Raw genomic sequence first — 27207 nt, forward strand, 5'->3', positions numbered from 1 at the left:
TTGGTGTGTTGGCTGCATGTGTATTCAATGCTTTAGATTAATGATAAAACAGTCCCAAAAGGATCGCATGGCTCTCTATCTTCGAAAAGTTATGTTCTTGGTACAGCAATTTCTTATGTTTTTAATGTTTTTATTGTAATTTCCATTTGTAAAATTGTAAGAATATGCAGGAATACTATAACAAATAAAAATAATAAAAAATTTATCAACATAAATTGTAAAAATTTAACAATAAAAAAACTTAATATTTTTATTAAAGTCATTTATAAAGTAGAATAAAAAAAGCTTATTGATTTTTCGAAAATAAAGGGCCATGCATTCAAATCTTTTTGAGTTTGTTTCACCATCAACCTAAACACATACAGCCAACTCATTAGAGATTTCACAGTTCTTGCTATCTCATTGTTAGTTTTATCTGAATACATATTTTTCAGGTTTCTTACTACTCTAAGAGGACTGTGCACTAATGGGATAGATATTTAGGTTCCATTTAGCTGACCCACCCTGTATAATGAATTTTACGAAATGTTTATTTACCTACATTATACAACTAGGAATTTTATTATATCTTATTATAATCATTTAAAAATCAATTCCTACTGTATTAAAAAAGAAACACAGAAAATTTTTAATAGAAAATTTATTAAACTCATTAAATATCTCATATAAAAAGTTAATGACTATCCATAAATTGTATATCTGAAAGTAATAAAACTGTATTTGGCAATGGTCTTGGCTGTGGACTCAGAACTGTAAATGTTTGTCTGTCAACATCAACATTGGTTCTATAAACAAAACAAAAATAAATTATATAGTTATATAACTCATATAAATTATTTTCACTTAAAGCATTCTACTTATAATAATTCTTACACGCAGACAAATCCAGCCACATTAGTTTGCACTACATCATCTTCTGGTGAATCAGCAAATGAAACAGATAATAAATGATGAAGAAGATTTGGTCCAGGTGTAACAGCTACTAATTTTGTTAAATTATCTTCTGCCTTCATTCCAAGAGGCATACAAGATGCGGGAAGCACTGGAGCTCCAATTTTGTATAATCTAGCTTCACTCCATTTCACTTCAAAACTGTGTGGATAAAGTGGTGTCCTAGAACCATAGAAATATTCCCTGACACCTTGATCTCTGGCTTCTGTCCTTTGAGTTTGACTTCTTTCCACAACTCCACCACTTTTTGGAAGGAATACAACTTTAACAAAGTCTGGCATATCTCTAACAAGTTCATTGTACAATCTTTCCTGATCCAATACCAGAATTGCATCTACTTCAAAAGCCTGAGCAGCATGTGTCAACAATTTATATCCATCTCCTTTTACCCAACCACATGTGTTTATTACTATTCCTGAAACTCTGGCTTTTTTATTTGCTTGAAGTCTATCAGAACAGACTTCTGCAAGGCGCGTTACAAGAAGATTATAAAGAGCAACATTAGCTTGTGGAGTTTTATGTCCAAAGTGAAAGACTAATGGTGCCTGCTGACTGAAACCATCAACTACATTTGATGGACGTTCAACTAATAGTGCTCCAACAGTACCTGGTATTGCTATGTGACCTTGACCAACATCCAAGTCTACAAAAATTGGCCTACGACCCATCCTAACTGCATAATTTAATAAAAGTCTACAAAGAGTTGATTTTCCTACATCACAAGGACCAACAACCATTGTTATGGGACCCCTAGTGTCTTCTTTCTCTGCAGCTTCTCTGAGTCTTTCCATTGCAGCATGACAATTTAAATAAAGACCCATTGGGGTCTCTTTGGCTACATAACTAACGTCAGTTTTTCCAACTAACTCTACTGTACAACCTTGCCAAGTAAATACAGCTACTTTAGCACCAGCAGTAAATTCATATTTTTTGCCTTTCACTAATTCTGTACCAAAAACTTCAGCTAATCCACTCTTCAACTAAAAAGAAGATTAATATAATGTTATGATATATTTACAAAAGATGGAGATGAAATTAAATACACGATGGAAATAAACAATATAATATAATATAATACAAAGTACACGAAAGATATAATACATACCTCTAGCGAAACTTTTTCATTTTTTGTTTCAACTTCAAATCGTAATTCACAATCTGGATCTAATTTAAACTCCTGTGTTTGCGTTTTTTCGTCTGTCATTTTGTGAACATAAATTATATTCAACTATTACATGCCTTTATATCATGTTTACTCTAACCTCTATATTAACATTTGGCAATGTCTTCAACACTTAAATATAGTACTAAAAATGAATAGTACTAGGGATGGAGAAATATTTTATAGTGTATTATATAACTATTTATAATGATCGATTAGTTTGAATAATTTGAATTTAAACAATTTTTTATTTAATAAAATTGGAACAAAATTACTAATTTCTAGAAACCCTAACCGCCAACCTATGATGTTATTGTGACGGTATAAAATTGCTGTGCGCAACTTCAATCGAACTGAAGATGTTCCTGGTAGCGAGAAGTTAACAACCGCGAATATTTAGAAACAGAATCGCTTTCCAACATTCGAGAAGTATGGATGTATGAGATCATGTCATTGTATATTAAAATCTCTAAAAATAATAAAGGGTGTATAAAAACCATGTCGTGCATCAAATAATTCCAACGCAATAATATAATACGGTCATTTGTCCATCGATAATTCCGAACTATCGATACTTACAGAAATAAATCGATAATCTTCTGTTATTTCAGAGGAAATTTCCTCCATAGTCGAACGAACTATCTTAGGTATAGAAGTACAATAGAGTTAAAAATAAATAAAAAATTAAATTTTTTAGATCGTCAGGCTCGCATTCAGTAGCGAGAATGATACTTATAGAAATTCATCAGTCAAAAGAAGAAATTTCGATAGAAAATCTGAATTTTGTCGACTTAGCAGGATCTGATAGAATTTAAGATTTCAGTGTCATACCTTTTTAGCATTATTTAGACTATTTTTACTTTTGTAAATCGTATCAAAAACTGTAAATAGTTTAGTATAAAATATATTCATGTAATACTAACATATTGCGCATATTTGTCCAACTTTACTTTAATTTTCAAATTTTTAAAGATATTTTATATGATAAAAAGAAGTCACCGTTTGGAACTATTATACGCTTTAATACTCCTTCCAAGAAAACAATTTTCGCGGAAAGATTTGTTATAAATATTAATTGTACCACATATTAGATATATGATTATTAGAATAAAAAATGTCGCCTTTTTATGCAATATTAACATTGCAGAAGTTCGGGAAATGCGATACTGGAGAAAAACATGCAATAAACTGTACCAAATATCAAAGAAGAGATTTCCGAGGAGAGAGAAAGAGAAGAAATTCCCACAGTGCAATTCGCGTCAATCGCGTCGGACTCGAAGCCAGAACTTATTCCGTCGCCAAATCTCTATCGTGCAATACGTGTCGTCTCTGGTGTTCTATTATGAGTTCATTATGAGTATATTATATGTAATGATTCGAAGTGATCCTTATATGGTAACTAGTGATCGAGTATTGCATTTTTGTTATGCTAAAATGCAATGGAACGATTTTCTTTCGCTTTAATATATTTATTTTGAAAACTAGTTTTGTGCTTATTAATTAGTTATACAAATGATTTCTGTGATGTACGAATCTCACACAGTACTGCTGTTGCTCTTAACCCCTTAACCTACGATTTACGTTCGAGAATTTTGGACCGAAAACGTAAACAAGCTATTATATATTATATTATATATTATATTTGGCTCGATCATCGTACTGCGAGCTATGTCCGTAATATTTACGTTTGGTCCGATCATCTACTAGGGACTATTCCCGTAATATTTACGTTTGACCCGATCATCATACTACGGGCTATGCCTAATTCTTCTAAAAATTCCTTTCCTTTTGCCCTGTAAACACTTTTTCAAGGTTGGTAAGTCATTTTTAAACGAAGCTGCTTGCAAACACCTTGCAAGCTAAGGACCAATTGTTCTTGTATCGACCGTTATACGTATTATGTATAAGAGAAAGTCATTCAAAATCTTGATCTTATAACATACAGTTACATTCATTAATATTCATAATATCTACGTGCTGCGGAATTTCATCGAAATCAATAAACGTTGCTATGAGATACAAATAGTTAATCATTTAGATTTACCTGATATTCTATCCGTATTGATATCTAGATTGAGCAGACCAAGAATTTATATTGCAAGAATACAGATACTCTTCAACCAAATTATTTAGCTATCTCCCGCTTGCATTTCCACCAACCCGAAAGAAGAAAACGCAATAATCAACACCTTTTACCAATTTGTGCAGCAAATTATTCCTTCTTCAATTGTATTTATATATTTCTTGCTACCTTTTATCTCAAGGGAATTCTCCTCGCCTGTGCTAATTACTTTCTCATTGTCATAGCGTTCTAGTCGACGTGATTCGTCAGTAATTGCTAAGTTGGCAAGTACACCAGAACTTACCAGTTAAAGTATTTTACTCACCATTATTGCCCGTACAACTCGTCCTTGTCATACATTAACGCTCTCTTCGTCTGATATAGTACATATATCAGTCTTTGTCGTAACTAATGCGCTTCTCATCTACAGACAAGCCATGTGCTGCTATTTACTGAAGATAGAAGAAGCTGCAACTTGGAGTATGCGAAAATAGATGGCAACACATGGTTTGTCTGTAGGCAAGGGATGTAATATTGCGCGACAAAAACAGACGATACGAACGATGCTAGACTGAGAAAGCAATAGTGTGTGACAAGGACAAATGTATATTTTCTTTTAGACGACGAATATAGACCTTATAAACGGTTTTAGACAAAAACAGTTTAGACTGCAAATTAATATAAATAAAAAATTCTTAGAAACTCAAGAAGACCACAAGTTTGCGGGAATATTCAATCACTGAATTATACAAGCTCAGTGCAAATATCTGCAAAAATATTAAGTAAATTAAATAAATTATATAAATATTAAATAAATTAAAAACCCTTACTAATAAGTATTACTTATTTCAAAAAGTTTGGAAGTTTATCATTTTAAGAATAGCATAATTAGATGTTTTGAATTTAAATCATCGATTCTTTTGCACGCAATATTACTCGAATCGATAGGTCTGTTTATCGAATCGGCCATATATATGTATATATCAGTTATATTGCGCGCAACTTCGGAACGTGCCACGCATGCACGCTATATGATGTGCGCATACTAAAGTCGAAATACGATCTAACCTAAAACCGAACGTCAAAAGATTTTTGAACGATATGACTGCGTTAACAGTTATAGCGAAATTTTGGCAAGAGTACACAAAAAGTACGCCAAAAAAACTTAAAATAATAGATGCTTATCTTCTTTATGTGTTTTTAACGGGTGCCATACAATTCGTATATTGTTGTCTGGTCGGTACGTTCCCTTTCAATAGTTTTCTCAGTGGATTTATTTCCTGCGTTTCCTGCTTCGTTCTTGGAGGTATTATCACTAATCATATTTATATATGTTCAAATTTTTAACTTATTAAGTAGTTGTAATGTTATCAATACTGATGATTATTTCTTTCCTTTTTAATTTGATTGACTTTTTAATAACAGTAATATTAATTCTTTTAATTTTATAAATCTCTTTCTATAGTTACAAATATTGTAAGTTATTAAATATCGAAGAAACAATTGTATAGTTTCAATATCATAATCCATTTATTATATCATTTGTTAAATTTTAAGCTGTTATCATATAAAGCATATTGTTAAATTACTTTTTCAATTATCTTAATATTAGTAGTTAGCTAAGCAAGTAAGAACTGCAATTTTATTTAAAAAATATTATAGATTAATTTATCATTTCTTTCTTTGATTATATTCTGCATGTGATGAATATTCATTTTTACTGCATAACTGTATATTTTATCTTTTCTATAATGGGAAGTACAGCGCGTAACACATAAATATTTGTTATATTTTATTAGTATCTTGTCCGATAGGACTCAGTGAGTAATAGAAGTTATTTTGTATATTAATGAAATTTTTAGTACGATATTTAACAAATCATGATTTGCTATGTAATTTTTTTTGTTTTATTTATTACATTCCTCTTTATAAGTTTTATAAATTCTTATGTTAGAAAGATATGCAATATAAATTATTAGTAAAATAAATATGAAGTTAGTATATAGGTATTTTTTTTCAATAAAGCATAGTAAATGTATTAAGTTTAATCTATTAAATCATACAAGTAATTATGTTAACAATCATTAATGGATATGTTTTAATTATTTCTTCTTCCATGTATTTCAGTTTGCTTACGGTTACAAGTGAATCCCCAGAATAAAAGTCAATTTCATGGAATAAGTCCAGAGAGAGGATTTGCAGATTTTATTTTTGCACATGTAATTCTACATATTGTTGTTATGAATTTCATTGGTTGAAAATGAAAAATGAGATTTTACTTGTAAAATTTTGTAATAAACTACTAAAAGCATTATTATATTCGAATCTATTATTAAAAATACCTTATTTCAAAAATGATAGGGTAACGAAATTAAAATTCATTTATATAAATCGTAAATTTTAGCAATAAATAATAAAACTTTTTTCTTTGCTTCAAATATAACCTTTTTTACTGGTATACATAAATAAAAGATGTTTACAACTGATAAAATTAATCAAATACAGAATATTCATTTTTAAATAAAATAATAGTGTTTCATATTAAAAAACATACAATATATTCTTTTGTACTTAATAAAACTAAAATTAATAATAGAAATAACAATAACCATTTATTATTAAAAATATTAGGTGATTTTATCCTGTATTCGAATAAAAAAGAAATATATGGAAAAAAGAAAGATATTACCTTCGACAATACATTCTATTTATTATCAGTCCTCTAATCCACCGATGAGTATATAATTCACAACCAGTCGATGTCGATTAGATCAAAATCTTTTCTTCTACTCTTAAGAAGAACGACTTTCTTACGAATAGAAAAATAAGATTTCAAAGAAAATCTTCAAAATTGTTAAAAAATATCTTCCTTTAACCGTTTTAGTGCCAGGGGTTTTTAAGAATCCGTGTCGGATTGTGCCTTGCAGCGCGATAGCGCTTCGTTCATTTATTTACGAGAAATACCGATCAACGTGATCGCGCTGCTCTTATTTTTCGTCGAAATATGTCGCTCGGTGCGCTCGCGCTTCATTTCTCATCAGTCATATCAGAAACGTTATACTAAACACTCAAAAGTTTGCGAAATATTCGTGTTTTACGTTTTGTTTGCGTGATAACACTGTATAATACAGGATTTGGTTTTCCAGTTCAAGCAGTAATTTATACATTAGTTTTTTTTAATTAACACGTTTGTCGCCGCGTCATCCACATATGGGTGACGGGTATACTTCTATTACCGATATAAAACGATCAGATTTAATTTGTGTGCAGTGCAAAAATGGACTTCATCCATTATGTCTTTATAAACATGTCTGTTTTAAAAATAATGAATGTCATAATCCTGTAAAACCATGAATATAATTTTAATGTCTTTGTGTGTTTACGCTTTTGTGTTTTCATTTAATATATATTGTTTATTTTTTTCATTTATCATAGTAAAAGCATAAGAAGACATAAAGAAACAAGGGCAATGGGTGAACTAAATAAAAGACTTACTTTTAAAGATGACAATGAACATTAGTAATCTAGTTTTATATCTATTATAAATAAAATATTATATTATGTTTTCTTATATTTTCAAAAATGTTGGCAACATATTTATACTATGCAGAAGTATATGTAAATAAAAGTAAATTCAATAAAAACAGCTTATTTATGCAGGTAGTTTACGATTATTTGAAAAAAAAGTAATTACGAGAGGAAACTTATATGACTCGCGACGAGCTACATTCGGAACCGTGCCTGTTGCGAATTGACGACCGTGACCAAACATCGCGACACAGTTCACCACAGTACGTGAACAATGCGATCGCGCTGCGTGGCGCTAAAACGGTTAAGAAAAATGAAAAAATATAAGCAATGTTTTCTTTTAAGATAAAAAATATTAAATTCAATGAAAAGAATTACTTGTTTATAAGATATTAAATTTCCTATATATGTATAAGGACTTTCTTTTTTCTGTATAACATAGAAGCTCTTGAAAAAATTTTTGATGGGTTAACAAAAAAGAAGAAATACGAAATGAAAGATTAAGATCTCAGGAAAGTTTCATTTCTTAATTATTACTTTAATAAATAAAGAATTAAAAATAATTAAGCGAGTAATACTTTTAAGTTAATTCTTATTATTGCTAAAGAATTAAATGGTTAATACTTTAAGTTAATTGTCCTTACCTCTTCTTAAGAATAAAAAACGTATTCTTAAGGAAACTGTCCTTCTCAAGTAAGGAGTCTAGAATTTTGAAGGAAACTATTCCTAAAGATCGGGATTTTAATATGACAAAAATCAAAGAAAGCGAATACAATATTTATGAGTGCACAGACTATGGAAAAAAGGAAAAGTGAATAAAAAAAGAGAACTGGTGCCTAAAAAATTGTTCTCATTGTAGGAGCAATAATAATTAAGATCATTCAAAAATGCTTAGGAACAAACCAAAGAGTAAAGAACATAGTCTACACAAAAAAAAAAGAAAATAAGAACTGCATGTAAGCAAACACAAAAAGAAGGCGAGGAAAAAGTAAGTGGACGTCGGTGGACGTGTACTCAAGGAAATCAGTCGTTATACTCTTCTTCGAAGAAGATAATCGCTACGAAGCACGAAAAATCAAGAACTTTTTATCAGCATATATCTCTCTGTTTTCCCTGTTTTAAGAGGTGGCATTAGAAACACTTTCGTCAGCTCCATGCTTTTCTCGGCACTTCTCGAGATATTTCTCCTTAGCAGTGAGTCTCAGCAGTTCTTTGCGACGCTGCAGGATTTGTTCTCGTTCGGACGATGATTTGGAAAACCGTCCTCCTAGGCTGGAAGGTTCTTCACCGCTGTAATTATTCATTAAGAATATTTTCAGATTAATCAAATTATATTACAATGGATAACTTGAAAATAAAACACATTTAACAAATTTAAAAATATTATTTGGAACATAAAATTATCTGTTTTGAATATATCTTACATTTTCTTTATGGATTTTGTTTTAACCCTTTGCGCTCGAAAGGCGACTCTCAGTCGCCACGGCGTTCTATGGTGCAACTCCAGTGGCGAGTGAGAGGCGACAGTCCCTGTTTATGCTAGATTTTTACATCTCCAGTTAATGAGAGTGCAATATTGGTTCGTACATAGGTCCCTTAGATCTTTATGTTCTTTGTTAGGAAATGTAAAGTGTTAGACTTTAAAAGGGAGATAAAATATTTAATTTCAAATCCTTACGAAACTATGATTCTGACAACGTCTCCGATGTTAGTTCGGATTCGACGATCATGGCAAAAATATTATAGCTTAGAAACCCTAAAAAAACGGTTTTCGGAAGTGAAATTAGCTCAAACGAAGATGAACTTAATTTTGAACTGTTGAAAAATGAGACCAATTATATTCAAGGATGCATCTTAGTAAATGCTTTATAAATTATCATACAAAAAAATAGAAAAATTAATATTATAAAATCATATTTTCAAAGATGTAAATATAGATAAATTATTAGAATATAATGTTTTTGTAAGTTAATTTATATATAAAATCATTTTATGCTATCTGTAAGACACGCGTCATATATACGCTAAATCATCTGGATTTGCTGCTACGCCTGACGAAAAAAATCCTCGAACGCAAAAGGTTAAAATATATGTCTGAAATAAATGATGAAAATGAAGGAAATACCTATCAGCAAGAGGAATATCAAATCTTGGATCTGAAGGTAGCGGCATCGAAGGGGTATTCAAAGAAACACTAGTTTCTGTGGTACTGGTATGGATTTGAAGGACGGATTCCAATTGCGGTTCTTCGATTATATGATGAGGAGACATCAAGACTCCATCCAGAATATTTGCAACGGTCCATTCGATTGATCTCGTCCCTCTGAGGTCTTCTACGATTAGATTGCGGGGGAATTGTGGAAACAGTTGCTGCACCTGTTTTAATAAATAATACAAAATTAATATTAGAATGAATGACACAGAAATCAAGTAAACATCTCTTTTTCCATTTGATTAATAAAAATGTGTGAATAAAATGAAAGTAAACTATATTTAAAATTATAATGTGATGTTAAATAAGTTCAATATGTAGCAGTCCTTGTATGTAAATGAACACAGAATGAACCTAGTTTGAACCAGTTAACAGTAATAGAGTACCATTCAGAGTTCAGTGAGTGAAATTCCAGTGTTTTTTCTACTATGTATTTGTCATTAGGTTCTAATATAATAATTACTACTGAACCATTGAAGTTCTCCCAAAATTATAATGTATTAGTTTTCAATAATTAAAAATATACGATTAACGCACCTGTCTAATCATAGTATCCATTTGCGAGTTGTTATGTGTAATAGTAGAAATATTTCCACGTAGTCTATTGTGGGAAACTTCAACGGAGAAGCTTGGTAACCAGGACACATATCTTGAGCCATCGAAATGAAAGAAATGATTCTCATTTCGTCTAGCTGGCGTTTGTAGTTCAGTTGATAATTCTTGTGTGTTTACAAGGTGGCTAGGTTGCATGTTTAAGGCAAGTCTACAAGTTGGGCAGGAAGTATCCTGTTCCAACCAAGACTGTAAACAGGAATTGTGGAAAAGATGAGCACAAGGTAGCTTTCTAGCTGTTTCCATTTTCTCCCAGCAAATGGCGCAGTTGTCTGAGTTCTCTGCTAACTCTTCCTGACTTGCCATTGGATAGCTAGAAATAAAAATATATAAATTTGTATAAAATTTTGTATAAAAATCCATAGTCTACTGATTACAACTATAAAAAGTGTGTACTTACTTTTGTTCCATATGATTTAATACAGCAAGATAGTTCCTGTGCTTTGTGATCTTGCGTTGTATTTCATAGAAAAGATACCTAAGTTGCATACAGATTACAAGGGATGCCATGCTTAGGAATATGTTACTCCAAAGTAGCATGTGGACATGGTGAAGAAAATCTACAGCTAGCACTATTAATTCTGCTGTTAGATCTGTGTAGTAAGTTAGAGGACCTCTTTTGTCCCAAGAACGTTGCGAAGAGGTTCCAGCCCCTCGAGTATCATACAGATGAATTATGTATCGCACCATTACATGAATTGTTCTGACACCTAGTAAAATGCACTGTTAACAAGCAAATACATTATTAGAATTACATGGCTATAATAACTTCTATTCTATTAGTGGAAAAGAATGAAAGTTACTAAAAAAAATTGAAGTATTCGAAGTTGTCACGAGTACTGTGATAAATGAAGAATTGTTTACTTTCACACAAGGGTTTACATTACCTCAGCTGCAGTGAAGACAAAGGTATTGAATGAAACGAAGAAGAACGCTGCAGCTGTGCATAGGAGTAACATGAAGGAGGATAATGCAAGAATAGTCGCGAGAAGTCCAAGAAGTTTCGCATGACTCCAACCTGGTGTTGTAGGCGAAAACGATAACTAGAAAATAATAATTAAAAGTTCTGTAATGTTTTTCATTATCTATGTATGTAAAATAATAAATTTTTTAATAATAATTAACATTAAATTTATAACTTATATTAAAATAGATTATTACTAATATTAATTCTTATTTTTATAATGCTTATCAATTAAATTAGGTCATGGACAGTAATTTGTAAAAATGGTTTGTTTAAAAAAAGCAAATATTTTTTTATTATTCATTAGAATGATTCTTATTTTTATGTAAATATTTAACTAATATGAAATTTTACCGTTTATATAATGACAATATTTATGCGGAATATTATGTAACTTAACTAGAGAATTTGATTAAAGCAGTACTATTCTATAGTTAAAGATTATATAGATTCAAATAGAACAATCCATGTAATCCATATACTGAATACGTCTAACTCTACTGTATCTAACTTCAGACGTATATTATTTAAATTAAGAGATTTGTGGAAATTAACGTGTACATTGAAAAAATGTTGTGGAACATGTACTTTTTGCTCAATTATGTGATTAAATGCAAACAGAAATATTATACATTACAATCTAATGATAATTGTAACAAAATTATTATAAAAAATATCTAATATCTTCAGTCGAATACTAATTTATTGACTTAACTTTAACTTACTGAATTGTACTTATTATTAACTATAATTATTAATTAGTTAAATATATCATTAATAAATCTGAGAAATAGCTTTATTTACGTATCAAAGTTTAACTAAGAAAATATTGGAGTAATATGCTTTAAAGAATTAAAAAATGGCACGCATGAGACAGATCAAGGAAAATTGAATGTCGTCTAGCTGTGGAGAGGTATAACCTGGTTACCTCTATTCGATTATACTAACGGGATTCACGCGAATTCATTGCATAACGGAGCCAAGATTCTTTGTCTTTATACTAAAGATTCAGACCACTCTGCGCGCCAAGATATCTGTTTTTTTTAAATCTTTCAGTACTATTACCGAACAAATTTTCAGAATTTTGGCAAAAATACGAAGAATGATTTTTAAATACCGATAACATACATTATATTCATTTACTGTAGTTTTTTAACATTTACAACCTTGTCATTTTCCTGAAGTAAAAAAACTGTAAAATATAAATGGGCGACCATATATACAGTGTGGACCAGTTAAATGGGGTCATTTAAATATCTGCGTTATTTGTTGTTGCATGAAAAACTTTTCAGGAAAAAGTTGCACCGTTTCAAGGAGCACGTATAATATTGAAAATAGCTTTTCCTAATGATCCTTTTTTTTTACGAGGTCTCAAGATCACTAGTATTTATTTGTTTATAATCCTATATTTATTTTTAGATATTCTTGTAGAACGTAAAAAAATAAATTCAACTACCAATAGAACCATACCATTTCTATCGTTTAGTTTTAAAATATTTCCGTCTAAATGTATACAAATTTCATGTGGTATCTCGGGTTACGCGATACCGTGACTTTTCACGTTCATATGTAGGCATAAATATTAGTTTGGCTTGATGTCTCTTTGGTAAAGCCTTTTCTTGTAAAGATTGATGCCTTTCACCATATATCAGTACAATATCTACTTCTTCCTATAGTATGTAACGCATTCCGTTAAATTCAACAGTCCCAATAGAACTAAAGCGATCATCTACTGCCTTATCGCTCGTCATTGGAGATGATATTTATGTTTACATACGAACGTGAAGAATCGTTATACTGCGTAATTTGAGATACCGTGTGCATCGAGATATCACGCAAGATTTCAATACATACAGACGCTAATATTTCAAAACTAAACGATCGAAATGCCATAGTTCTATAGGTCAGCGAATTTGATTTTTCACGCTCTACGAAAATATCCAAAAATAAATGAAGGATTTTCAACAACAAAAAAAAAATACTAATAACCTTGAGATTTCGCAAAAAAAAAGATCACTGAAACAAAATTATTTCCAATATTCCACGTGCTCGTTCGAACAGTGCAACTTTCTTCTGGGTAGATTTTTTTACACGACAATAAATAATGCAGTATTCATGCATAATGCGATCTGTGCTCTAAAAAAAAGTATGGGAGTTGGTGAGAGTTGGAAATACGTAAGCCAAGTCCTTCCAGGACTGTAAAGTCGAAAAATAAACAGAATATATATATATATATACACACACATATATGCTTATATAGGATGTCTGGTAAATGGCAGTACAATCGGTCACTGAAATTCACTATGAATTGAGACTTGATCGAGTATATGTGTACCGAAAAGATTTTTGTACTTGATGTGCTCAGAAACTGAGCCTTAAACGAAAAAATCTTATCCTTTCTTTTTAACTTACTTTTTAATGTAGAATCATTCCCTGGCCGGTTGTACTAATATATACCCTGTATAAAAGGACGCCTCAGGGTACCCAGGAAATGGAACGAAATAAAAGACTGGAAAGTTCGTTGGGTAATATAAGGGCCAATGACCTCTGAAGCGACTTCTTGAAGGGATACTGCCTGTGATGCCAAGGGCACATAGCAACCCATCCTCAGCAGAAAATAGAATACATACATACATATATACGTATGTATATAAACGTATAGAGTATCTTTATTACATGTGCGTTCAACGTGGAAGAAAGATACTGAGGATTTTTGTAGAAGTACATATATATATACAGGGTGGTTGGTAATTGGTGATACAAGCGAAAAGGGGGAGATTCTACGCGAAAAAAGAGGTCGAAAATATAGAATAAAAATTTTTCTTTTTAATTCTTCCATCGAGACAACGATCTACAGTGAGATCCGTTATAACGAGACGCGATAAAGTGCACGCGTACCGAGCGAAAACTCAAAGTCGATTTTCTCGAAAACAAAGCCTCGAACGAAAAATTGTTATTCTATATTTTCGACTTCTTTTTCCGCGTAGAATCACCCCCTTTCCACTTGTACCACCAGTTACCAACCACCCTGTATATATATACACCTATTCCTTTATATTCCTTTCGATAACTGGCCAGATAAGCGCCACTGTAATTTCAAGATCATTGCTGGCCATTTGTTTGACTCGTCGAACGTGTAACTTCTCACGTCACTAGTTAAACCAAATAAACAAGTGAGATTGATTCATCGCGGAAATACACGCGAAAGATATAGACAGAAAGATACGACGTAGCATATGCGCCTACCAGAGAGACAACACAATACAGATCTGTCGAGAAATCTCGCAAGATGTCGTTTTGGGGCACGTGCCAACTTTAACGACGCGTGCGTTCCGAATTCAAGTTGCTGTTTAAAATGTACTAAGATATTCAGCAATCTCTCTGAGTTTACTACGATATTTACTGTACGATATGGCTTTATCAAAGTCTTTCGAACGAACAAAATTTAAGAAGTTGGAATTCGATGGTAATGCCAAGTCTCAGAATTATCTCTTTCATGACATTGCGATCTTTTTTCCTATGTTATAAGTTGTTTTCAAAAGTTTGGAGTACATTTTAGACGAAGCAAATTTTCTTGTATATTTTCCGGCGAAATAAGAATATCATAAGCGTCATATCTTAACGTAATTGATTACAGTTTCAATGCTAATGATATAAGTAATGGTAATATCATAAATGAAATATTTATATATTTTAATTTCTTTTAAAATTCTAATATGCTCTAAGCTTCAGCTTCGAACTTTAAATAGAGGTATACTGAAAACAAATATTCTATCAATATCTTTTCCCAATAACAATAACCTAAGGATTGATTTAGAGGAATTGAAAATACTTGCTGCCTTAAGAAAAATTTAGAGCATCCTGGGAAGTGTTTAATGAAATTTGGATCACGGACAGGGTCGGCTCAGCAGTTGTCAGCAGACAGTATGTCACTTACGTATTCGAATCGATCCTTGCATAGTTGACTGAGGAGACTTAGGAAGCCAAGCGCGGTGAACCAAGCCCACCACAGTAGCACCTCGTCCATGTACTGCACATTCAGCACGCCGAATACGAAGATAAATTTGTAGAACACGAAGTTCCAAAACTTGTCCTTTAGGTGTTGCCTTTCGGAGACTCGCAGCTCGGCGAATACGAGCTTTTGAATTGTTTTACCCAGCAGAATTAGCACGCAGTACGCCATGTTGATTAAGGTCTATAGAAAATAACAACAAAGAATATTTTAAGCCTAAAGATTACCACAATAGAAACAGGTATATCATCGATATTAAAATTATCAATTAAATTATATTATATATATATAAATAATTATATAAAATAAATATTATATACAGGGTGGTTGGTAACTGGTGGTACAACCGGAAAGGGGGGGGGTGATTCTACGCGAAAAAAGAAGTCGAAAACATAGAATACAAATTTTTCGTTCAAGGCTTTGTTTTCGAGAAAATCGACTTTGAATTTTCGTTCGGTACGCGCGCACTTTATCGCGTCTCGTTATAACGGATCTCACTGTAGATCGTTGTCTCGATGGAAAAATTAAAATTAAAATTTTTATTCTATATTTTCGACCTCTTTTTTCGCGTAGAATCACCCCCTTTCCGCTTGCACCGCCAATTACCAACCACCCTGTATATAAATGAAAATATTAGAATATCGTAATTAGCAAACTGCGGACTGTTATTAATTAAATTAAATTATACAAAACGCGTATCGTTGCAGTGCGAACATTCTGTCGAGATTATCTGATAGAGGAACGCGTGGATGAATGTGTAATAAAAATATATTTAAGTAAGTATAAATAGAAGAATAGGTACAAGTGTAAGTACAGTATAAATTAAATCCAGAGAAGCCATCGGGCTATGGGTATTTTTATAATTACGAAAATTCACCTGTCCATATCCCGCTGCATCGTTTGTGCAAAGCATATTGCTAAAAAGGCTACGAGGCTGAGGAACCCTTCAAATTGATTTACTATTAGACAATACTTAATTGGTAAAGCTAAACAATAAAGAAGATGTAGAATTTTTTGCTAGAAGTGAGAATTAGTTCAACGCTTTTACTACTGCCTCAAAGTGCGATATAATGCGATAGACAGTTGGGAAAGAGAAACAAGATACCACAGGGGCGTAGATTTGTAGAGAAATGCGTATTTACTCGAGGAAGTCCTCTACTGCGGATTGATATTATTAGAAACGATGTTTTCAGTTAGGAAAGTCACTAGGTGTGGACACTGGAATTCCCTGATTTAGCATTTATTGGAGGTGGAGAAAGTAATTGGCGATTGCACGTTACAAAGAAGGAGAAACTCCAACTTCTACGTATCGGTCACATCAAGGTAGCCGACAGTCCTTGAGGTGACCACGTGAGACGCTCGAGTGTCCGATTAACAGTTTGTGAATGTAATGATAAATGTGTGATAAAAGTGATTAGCTTTAAGAAAAGGAAAAAAATACGCTAATTAAAAAAATGTCCATATCGTTTGAACTATTTCCAAAGACTTGATGACTTTAGAATCTTATTGTTGCGCTGTAACAAGCATAGTATAAAAGAAATATATCAATATCCAGATTATAGTACTTTCTGTAAAACATGATAGATAAAGCAATGTTGGAGGAAGCAGTTTTTCAATTATAGTTTAAAAAATAGGAATCTGAATAAAGATCCGCAGTCTGATAATTAGTAATGGGATTAAGTTCAACGTGTAAGTACTTATAAATTTGACTGGAATCGTGCAAATACTCTTTATAGTCACTGTGTATAGAAAATACTAAAAAGAAAACGCCCCTCTGACTTCGCTAAAGAAATAAAATAGACAAACTCGAAGATAGTATTCCGGTGAGGGTAGCTATCCACATGTTATTTAACAATAAAGTTAGACAAAATTTACCGAACGTCCAGCTGGACAAATTGTAAAGTACAAATTAAATAAATAACTAAAAAAAAAAAAAAAAAAAAAAACTGTGTATATGACAGGAAAATAATCAAGAAGAGTGGATAATTTCTACAATGCTATGAAACATTTCTGTGTCTTTACCAGGCAAGGCAAATTAGAAAGAGATTCATTTGCAGTTGGGTCACATGTGACTGTCACATGTGTAATTCCCAAGGTTACAAAAAAGCACAGGGAAAGATTCTTAAAACTGAAGAAAAAGAACAAAAATTGGGAACGTTAGAGAAAGCCGTATAATGAAACTTGAAGCAAATACGGAATAAATACCTTTGGAAAAATTACTGCGTTCTTTGGCTTTTCTACTGCTTAAAAAATCTCTTTCTCTGGCTCTAGGAGGTACCTTAACAAAATCTAATGTATCTCAATCTGACCTAGATCTTAAAAATGTACAATGAAGGTAACATTAAATATACTTTCACGTAGATCTTTGAAACCAAAGCTGAACGTCACTTGTATACATACATATGTACATGAAATCGTGCGGGACATTGACCTTGACATCTTTTCAGATCCTACTAATCAATGATGTCGACTCTAGCGTAAATATTTACTGAAATTTTTTACACTCGCAAATTTAAACACTCTTTTTTTTCACTTTGTTTATTTATCGGTGGTCTTGATTGTATCAGGAGAATTCTTTCCCTTTGGCAAAGAAGATAGGAAGTAAGAAGCAACGTCAAGTCGTATAACAACAACGTTGCTGTCTGCCAAACAGACTTGAAAGGACAGATAATTTTAGTTTCAACCGAAGCATCGGTTATTTCAATCTTTAAATTTGATTCGAGAACGTGGAACAATTTATTAGCCTGAAACGATTACTTTATAGAGAATTAAGATCGTAGAATGATTTCACATAGATTTGACATTGTAGGAAAGTCTATTATACTTTTAATATCGAGAATTAGTTGTATTATTAGTTGTACATTTTTTTGAAACATCAAAAATCGTTTTTGGTCTCTATAGTAGAAACAACATTGAAGTATAACCGTAACAGGGTTAGCAGTTTAGTGATTGGTAATGAATGGCCTGGCAGATTCAAACTTTAAAGAAACAACATTTCATATGTACCGATCTAATAATAAAAATATATCCGATTCGCTATAAAATTTCAACGCTTCGTATTCTTCATTCATTTTTAACTTATTACAATTATATTTGGTAAGCATCCGTCCGAGTTAGATTTACATACTAATTTATAAGTCGAAATTGATTATTCTATACATGTAAAGGCCACGCGTATGCCATATGTACTGTACGCTAATATTATTTATTTATTTATCATTGCTTAGTCCGTGCCTTTCGGCTTTGAACGAACTTTCGGTTTTACACCTCTTATGGTATACCTATTTCGCTACTTATATATCTACTCCGCTCTATTATATCGCACTTTACTGCACGGTAATATTGATTGCGTCCAGTTTTGTCCGTGTTGCATAAACTACAATTATTATGCTGACATTTTTCTATCTGCGGGTGCATTTTCTTTCGCGTTTCTCATATATCAACGTCAAAGAAAAAATAACAGAAGAACGAAAAAAAAGAGTGAGCAATAATTTCTTAATCCTGACATTGATTATCCTTGTAGATCTCAATATCATTTATGCCCAGTCATCGTGTGGACGCGCTTTTTTCCTAATTATTGGCTTCCTTAAGTCTTTAGGGACTAACATTATCTGTACATTTTGCATTGATTTACAATATTTCCGGGGGAAAAAATTATTGGAATATACATAAGATGATTTATAAATGTGAGGTAAATTGCGATTTATTCCTCTTAAGACACGGCGAATATTTGAAATCATTAAGTACATCTATCATAATTTTACATTCGTCCAAAAATTTGTAAAAGAACAGCTATTCGTACGTATTACAAAAAGAATTATTTTGTTTCTGGAAGCTTGAAACAGTTAAAAAATTATATACAGATGCAAACGGTCCAGCTTACTCACTGAGAGTTGACGTAAGCCATATTTAAAAAATAAAACGTGTTTTTCTCAAAGCACACGGTTTCTAGTATAATAACATAAAAACAGGTGGAATTACGCGGAGTTATTTTTCGCATTTGCTACTACGCGCTTAAAACGATGGCGGCGACTTCATTTGCGAAAATATCTAAGCATAGTTATATATCTTATGTTAAATATATGAAGTCATAGATGACAGAATAATTGCGTACGCTTGTAACTTTTACCCACGTTGACGAACGAGAAACGCGTGTTTAATAAAGTATTTGAAAGGTTAATGACACCTAAAAAATTTCACGTTCCTTTGTAGGTCGGAACCCTACATCAGAAACATTAAATTTCTTGACGTTACACAGTAGACGTGATCGTACTTTCTATTTTTCTTTTACAAATTTTTTTCCAATTTTGGAAGAAAATAATATTACAGTATCGGTTATGAGAATTATTGGAAACATTTTAGTCGAACTTTTTATCGGAAACATAAATTATCTGTCTCGTTAAAAGATAAATGAAAAATTTGTCAAAAGAATATGGTTATACAGGGTACGATAAAGAATTTAGAACTCTTTAAACTTCTTTTATTGTTACTTTTTAGAATTTGAAGTGCATCTCCGAACTTTTCTCCGTGCCTTAAGTATCATTAAAAAAACTGTGTCAAGATATATTATTAGAAGTCGATATTGCTTGTTGAGTGTTCAAGGGTTATTGGTTCTCCTTGCATCTTCAGATTGACAAACTCAATTTATGTCGTGTTAGGCGAATTTTTCCGGAGGTATACATTTTATCACTGAAATAAGTAAATCAATCAAGTTATAATCTGTATGTTAATTATAAATTTATTATAAATCTATATAATAATTCCACGATTATCGTCTGTTTTACTTTATTTTTCGCTAGAAAACTTATATAGTGGCGTATACGTGCTATAGAGTGCTTTCGTAACCTGACACTGTGTGATAGAGAGCGAGAAAGGATACGTTTCGAGAAACTGAAAACGGGACTAGTTGTATGTCTGTGGTGAGACAGATCGTTTACTTACTCAGAAACGGCGCATTTATCATGGCAGTAACACCAGGAGAAAGGAGAAAGTTCGCTAGTTATGGAATAGTCGATATAAATTGTCCCTGAGGGGACACGTACTCATTGGCCACGTGTTCTGCTACATTTCGTTCAATGCGCGCGATACATATTCACCGGATGTTATTGGCTTCTAAAATGGACGCACTGCTTCATTACTTTCGTAGAAATAAAATGATTAAAAATGGCTATATAAAGTAAAAAAACATCTCTCTTTCGTTTCTTCTTCTTTAAGTGTATTGGATTGTCGGAAAAGTTTTTCTCGTTTTACAAGTAAATAATAGACGCACATTTTTCCTTTTGTATTATTTTACTGAGTTATGTATGACTCATTTTGTAGTAATAGAAGAAAATATAAAACAAAAGATGTCTATTATTTCCTTATAAAAACGAAAGAAACTTTTGGGATAACTTAATGTTTTTAACGTACTACAGGTTTATAACCTTAATATTCTATATATTAAGTCAGTGATTCGAATGATATTAATTGAAATAGATAAATTCAACGTAATTATGTGTCTATCTAGATAAAAGTGAATATTAATTTTGGAAAAAATTCCGGTATGTTCTCGGTATTTGTAGAAGGAGAACATCTGAAATAAGGGTGGCTCAATTTTTCCCGGCGATATAGTTATCGGTACAGTCTAGAAAGGAACGTAGAATCAATTTTTTTATCCCTTGTTAAACTTCCATCGATAGGAATGGTAAAACGGAATTCTACTTAGAATTGTAGAAATAATACCGTGACATCTTTTGATTATTGTCAGAGATAAATATTCCTAACCTATCCATTCTATTTATTTCTTATGGTACCGGTCATTTCGTGTATCTTTTCTTTCTTTGTTACGTATTTAACATATTTTTGTATGTTACACGTATTTATGTATTTAACAACATTTCCAATGACATACATTTATATAACATCTTTTTCTTATCTTGACTTATGAACGTACGTTATAAAATGTACCGACAACGTTTGGCCGGAAGAGGCTGAGTCATTCCGTATATTAAATGAATACAATTAATATATAGGAAAGAAACTATTCTTTTTTGTTCCCTTTTTTTAAATACTCTTCATACACTATGCAAAAATTATACAGAAGTGTTTGATGTTATCTTAAATCTGTCGTTAACTTCTTAGAACATGTTTAATGGTAGAATTAAACTTTTTCTGATGTAGTAAAAATAATTTTGTATCACTTGTTGAATTTTTATGTCAATATTTGTCTTGATTATTTTCTAAGACGCAATTTAAGCTCTTGTATGTAATAAGAACATTGGTAAAGCGTAACCTGAACTCAAGAATACTTCCGGATAAGAGCCTTATCTTTCATTTCTCACGTTCATGTTCTAATTATGATAGCGTGAAAGTTTTGCACGTAAATACGCGAATATTACACCGTCCGAACGTAGAAAATTATTTTACCTCGTCGTGACTTTGCGAGTTCCGTGTTACCAAATACAGGCAAATAAATACATAGATGAACACGACTGGATGTTATTTTATAGTAAATAGTTATTTTTGTAACACGTCGAAACGCAAATATCTAAATATATACCAGTTCATAAGTTAAGATCACAGGGGAAATATACATATATGACAAGTACATACATATTTTTTTCATCTTTTGTTACTTAATTTTGATAAGTGTCTTGATAATTACAAAAGGTAGTTCGTATCGGAGTTTGGGCAAATTTTTATTCGGACAACGTGAAAATAAGGGATAAAATCACGGTTTTACTATCTGCAAAAACAAAAAGCCTAAGACCAGCCATTTTGACTGGTAGTTCTAATACTAATACTATGATAATAATGAAGTCCACTTCTCCCAGGAACCCCAACCTAACCCCAACCTAACCCCAAATTCGTGCGAATGAATCGTCGTGTACCACTTACCCAGATGCAGATAGGCTCGTCGAGCATGCACTCGAGCAACTCCTTCAAATACATCGATGAATCCCTCGGATCGAAGTCGATGTTGTTGGCCGAGTCATTTTCAGAGTCCACGTAAGTGTGAGTGATCTTCCATGCCGGGTCTTTGATGATTTGAACGGCATAGTATATCGAACAGGATAACACGCCGAAGCTTATTGCCGTATACAGCCGGAGATTTGGCATTGGAAGCCGGTCCAAGAATTCTATCGGCATCTTAGCAGTTCTTGCGATTTACTGCTTCCTATGAACACATTTACGATCTATATTGATATATTTGATTTTGTCGTAATTAATGGATCTGAAGTTATATCGAAAAAGATTGTTATTACTAAATATTGTTATATATATGTATATTGTTAATGGAGATTTCGTACACGCAGCGCATTAATTGGGGAAAAGGCTAGATGGAAAATAATTACGCACTAAAATAAAATTACAATATGGTGTCAATATGTTAACTAGTTAATTGTCTTTTACGAGTATACTCGTCATCGCTTACTTTTTGCGACACATTTTAGGTACACACATTTCCAAGAGTTCGAAAAATTCATCAAATGTACAGCTGGACAAACTGTAAAGTATAAATTAAATAAAAAAAGAAAACTGTTTCCAACACATCGGCAACAGCTAATTGGTTAAATGATTATCCTGTGAACTATATGCAAAAAAAATGCGATCAGATCCGAGAGTGTTAACTGCAATTTAAGGTAATATATACAAACTCGTAATTTACTCTTGTAGATACCGTATATTAATATGTACATTACGTGTATTACACCAATTTAATATTTTAATGCGGAGCTGTTGCAAAATCGTAAAGACATAAAAACTCGTTTGCTTTAATACTAACCTTACCTGGTCAAATGACCGATTTCAAAATTTCGCTTAAAATTGTATATTCGTTGTTATTTCCTTTGTTCATTTAACTTCATGTAAATTCTTGTATTATATGACTGATTAATTTCTCAATTTTTGTTAATATAAGAATTTACATATAGTTAGACGAATAAAAAAAATAACAATGAATGTACAATTTTAAATTAAATTTTGATATCGCTTATTTGACCGGGTTTGCTAAGTGTTAAAATCGTTATGTTTATATTGTAGCAGCGAATGGTTACTTTAATTTAATACGAAAGCTATTGATGCGAGATTATTTAATTCGAACAATTACATATTCTTCTTTCTGGTTTCATTTCTGAGTAACGATTGGTGATTCACTCCACTGATTCATTGCGCCGATTATGGATGTACATACTTATTTCAAGTCTCTGTATGACGTATGTCATTTTCCTAAGTTGCATGTTATTCAATGAGGTCACGTAAAAGATAAGAGAAATTATTCGTTTAAATGATAAATATAAATATAATAATGTTAGTTTTGTTGGTATTTTTTCTTATTCGATGTTAATATATTTCCACACAAATTTACCTAATACGCGAGCACTAAGTACAGGCGAGAGGATACGTGACGTGTCTGAAAGAGGCAGCGAGTGCCTTTCTAGCCGGGACGCGTAGCAGGAAAAAAGCGCGAAAGCGATCATTGCTCTCTCAATCTGAGGCGGTGCACTGTTTCAACCGAGCTAATTTTAGCCGAACAAACCTCATATTCTACTTTCATAGGAAAAAAGGAGCATTTAATAATACATTAATATCTAAATTAACGATACTTGACAAACTCGATTTTCTCGAAAACGAAGCGCCATATGAATAAATTTTATTCTATATTTTCCAGCTGTTTTTTCACGTAGAATCATTCTATCGTCGATTATGTCACAGTTACTACTCCGTACAGTTACGTGGTTGTCGCACATGTTGCTATACACTTCTTCATTATATAATCCGTCAGTTGCAGTCGAGGGATGACTCACTTAAAGTGAGGAACAGTTCGTTCCTTTATGATCTTCGAAAGTTGTTATACAAGTGGAAGCTACGTATATTTAAACGGGTTAAGCGATCTCTGTAATGCAGTAATTTTTACCTTTGTTTCCTCTATGAAAATAATACTCTTTTCGCTGTTATTACCGTGTTGTTTCATGTTCAAAATTGCTACGTGCCGGTCGATGGATAGTGGCGATGCGCGAATATTACAATGTGTGCGCGCCTTTATGAATGGTTAACCTCCGAATTTAGATGCAGTAATGTAGTATACTTTGTTATCAACCGAATTTCCAATGATGCAACGCATGAAATACAAATCACATGCACTTAAATACGTATTAAGAAGATTGCATAAAAATTTGAGAAGTTGCATGTGTACCAACTTAATGATGATGATAAATGGAAGGTCGTCCGCGGGGCATCTCGCGGATAGTTTACAGACTCTCGTTAGAAATCACAAATATTTTTATTAATGAATGACTCTCGGCATGTATTATCGTGCTCTCGATGATTAAAAGTTTAACGGGAAGCAAATAAGTGCGGCGCGGCGTTTCGTATGTTTTTTAATCGGATAATGAAACTGTGTTTTCAAATATATTCTTGCTTCGCGAATATGGCAATTTATCGTTGATTTCCATATTTTATAGACTATAGAATTCGTTCGTCGTTAGAATTAAATATTTCTATATTAAAATTTGAATTATTTTTTAATCGAAGAGTAAAGCCATGTTTTATGTTTTTGCCATTATTATACATGTATATTTGATATTTACGTTCAATAGTATATTTATTTTTGAATTGTTATTATATATTTAATAATACTATTGAATTATTACAGTTGAATGTTAAAATTTTCATTATTAAAGTAGTTACATATAATTCCTAACAAAAATAATGTTGACTTAAATTTGCTTTTAGAGAGATTATGCTTTAAGTGTTTACTGAACATATTTATTAATCATTAATACTTTTCTTTCTTGTTTATACACTAGAAACACATAAATGTATTAATTATTGTTTGCACGTGATAAGATAAGCAGAAAACCTTCTCATGTTAAGAAGTTATATGTGATATGTGTTTAAACTTTGTTCCATAAAAAGTTATTGGATATACTCGTATGTACATATCTTTATATCGCGAAAATATCCTGCTCGATAAATTCGTTGTCTAGAGAACGTTAAATCTAAAAGAGAAATTAAAGTATCCTTGAAATTTCAGAACCACGTTACCAACAGAAAAATGTTCACCCATATGAATTTTGTTAACTATTTTACAATATGTTAAAAATTTTGTTAATCAGATATTATGATTTTCTAGTTATCCATATATTACTTGATTGATTCAGACGAGAAAACATATATTTATTTACATTGTCGACTCCTTGTTTATAAACTTAACCTGGATCAACTTTGGATTCGCTGTACCAATATTTATTAAGAATTTAATAATATTTTTATTTCCTTGTTCATTCATACTTACTTATTCATTAATTTAACCGAGTATTAAATTGAACAGAAATTTTTAATCACAATTTTTCAATTAATGAAATTTTTCAATTTTATCATTTTTGTTTATTAATTTTTTATTATCTAATTCTTTTAGTTATTTTAATTCTATATAATTCATATTTATCTTCTTTTTATTAATTCTTGTACTTAATACTTTCCAATTTCGTGTATTTTTCCATTCACCATTTTAATTGATGAGAAACGCTTATTCCCCGCAATTTTAAAGTAACATATATTCAACTACATTTTAATAATTCGTATACTTAAATTTATCGAATATTAAGTACTTCACCATTCAACCTTTTGCTTTGCTTTCTTTTTCTCATAATGGTTAGTTCTCTTACATCAGTTATCCATCCCAATGGTTCTATTTTTCCAATTGTATGTATTATAAACTAAGTAATTGGGATACAATGTCAATAAATGGATATATTATTATATGTAAATTATAAGTTCGAAATTTTGCTCTATTCAAATTATGTGTAAGCATACTGCATTTGCCATATAAACATAAATCATACCTGGGTTAAAGCAACTAATAAGTAAATAAATAATTCATTATAAAATATTAAGTGATAGATTAAATACAATGAACCATACTCGATATCATGTTCCTATAAAAAGACGCTCTATCGATACAGAATAAGTGGACTCACCTGAGATTGATGATTGAACCACGTTGTCCTTAATCCATCACCGAAATGAAAGAGGGTACTTCCGAAAATGAAGACTCGTGTCGACACTTAACGCATATCTGCACTGAATTTATGAGGAAAATAAAGGTAAGAATACCGCGGAGAAAAGAGAAACCGGAAGGCTACTGAAAGTAAGACTTTCTCGGTCGAAATCATCCACCAGTTAACAGCACACGCGGCTCATCATGGTTTTACATGGTATACGTACGAGAGAAGTCCACGAATTAGTTTTGTTCGAACGTATCTCGTGCTGGCGAACCGCTTGTTTCACTCTCGTTTCTTTAGGAGCAGCTTGAAGATATTATTGCGACACAATACGACACAATGTGTCACGACAACTGCAGTGCTCGAGACCGCTGAGGAGACTTACTGACTGCACAGTCGATAAAGAAGTATCGATTGATATAAGTAACAAAAAGTGGGGGGTTGACTAGGTTAGGTTCGCCACTTGGCCGACCTTATCAATATTGCGCGCGAAAATGTGAATCCTTTCTTAGAGTTATAACTGATGATTTTTTAGTAAGAACATAGTAAAGTATTTTTATAAATTATCAAGTACAATTGATACCTTCGATTTGTTATTAAAAAATACAGAGTAAAATTTTGAATGTTGAATTAAACATTGCATTTTCTATATTGTTAAATATGCTTGAATGTGTCTGTTCTAGATCCCCTAATGTGTTTACAGTATCAACATTTAATTT

At 31.8% G+C, this 27207-nt stretch overlaps 3 protein-coding genes across 4 annotated transcripts; 1 reads left to right on the top strand and 2 right to left on the bottom strand.

Annotated features, from left to right (window-relative positions):
- Positions 1–625: 625 nt before the first annotated feature.
- Positions 626–3291, bottom strand: cbc (protein CLP1 homolog). 2 transcript variants are annotated; one of them, XM_076625201.1, is made up of 4 exons: positions 2693–3291; positions 2057–2582; positions 874–1931; positions 626–785 (listed from the first exon to the last, which is right to left on the bottom strand). In XM_076625201.1, exons 2-4 carry the CDS (start codon positions 2153–2155, stop codon positions 674–676), a joined length of 1269 nt encoding a protein of 422 aa, XP_076481316.1. In that variant the 5' UTR covers positions 2156–2582; positions 2693–3291; the 3' UTR covers positions 626–673. The 2 variants fall into 2 exon arrangements, with proteins under 2 accessions (XP_076481316.1, XP_033185534.1); XM_033329643.2 differs by having other exon boundaries at positions 2057–3291.
- A 1867-nt stretch (positions 3292–5158) lies between these two features.
- Dad1 (dolichyl-diphosphooligosaccharide--protein glycosyltransferase subunit) lies at positions 5159–6494 on the top strand. The gene is made up of 2 exons (XM_033329648.2): positions 5159–5481; positions 6303–6494. The coding sequence occupies exons 1-2, from the start codon at positions 5277–5279 to the stop codon at positions 6431–6433; spliced, it is 336 nt and encodes a 111-aa protein (XP_033185539.1). The 5' UTR covers positions 5159–5276; the 3' UTR covers positions 6434–6494.
- Positions 6495–8203: 1709 nt separating this feature from the next.
- Positions 8204–26878, bottom strand: LOC117154560 (E3 ubiquitin-protein ligase AMFR). Its single transcript, XM_033329642.2, has 9 exons — positions 26712–26878; positions 26465–26567; positions 22380–22659; positions 15429–15686; positions 11415–11570; positions 10928–11250; positions 10453–10840; positions 9829–10079; positions 8204–8993 (listed from the first exon to the last, which is right to left on the bottom strand). The coding sequence occupies exons 3-9, from the start codon at positions 22629–22631 to the stop codon at positions 8822–8824; spliced, it is 1800 nt and encodes a 599-aa protein (XP_033185533.1). The 5' UTR covers positions 22632–22659; positions 26465–26567; positions 26712–26878; the 3' UTR covers positions 8204–8821.
- Positions 26879–27207: the final 329 nt, after the last annotated feature.

The sequence above is a fragment of the Bombus vancouverensis genome, chromosome 16, assembly GCF_051014615.1.
Source record: "Bombus vancouverensis nearcticus chromosome 16, iyBomVanc1_principal, whole genome shotgun sequence".
In the NCBI taxonomy this organism is placed as follows: domain Eukaryota; kingdom Metazoa; phylum Arthropoda; class Insecta; order Hymenoptera; family Apidae; genus Bombus; species Bombus vancouverensis.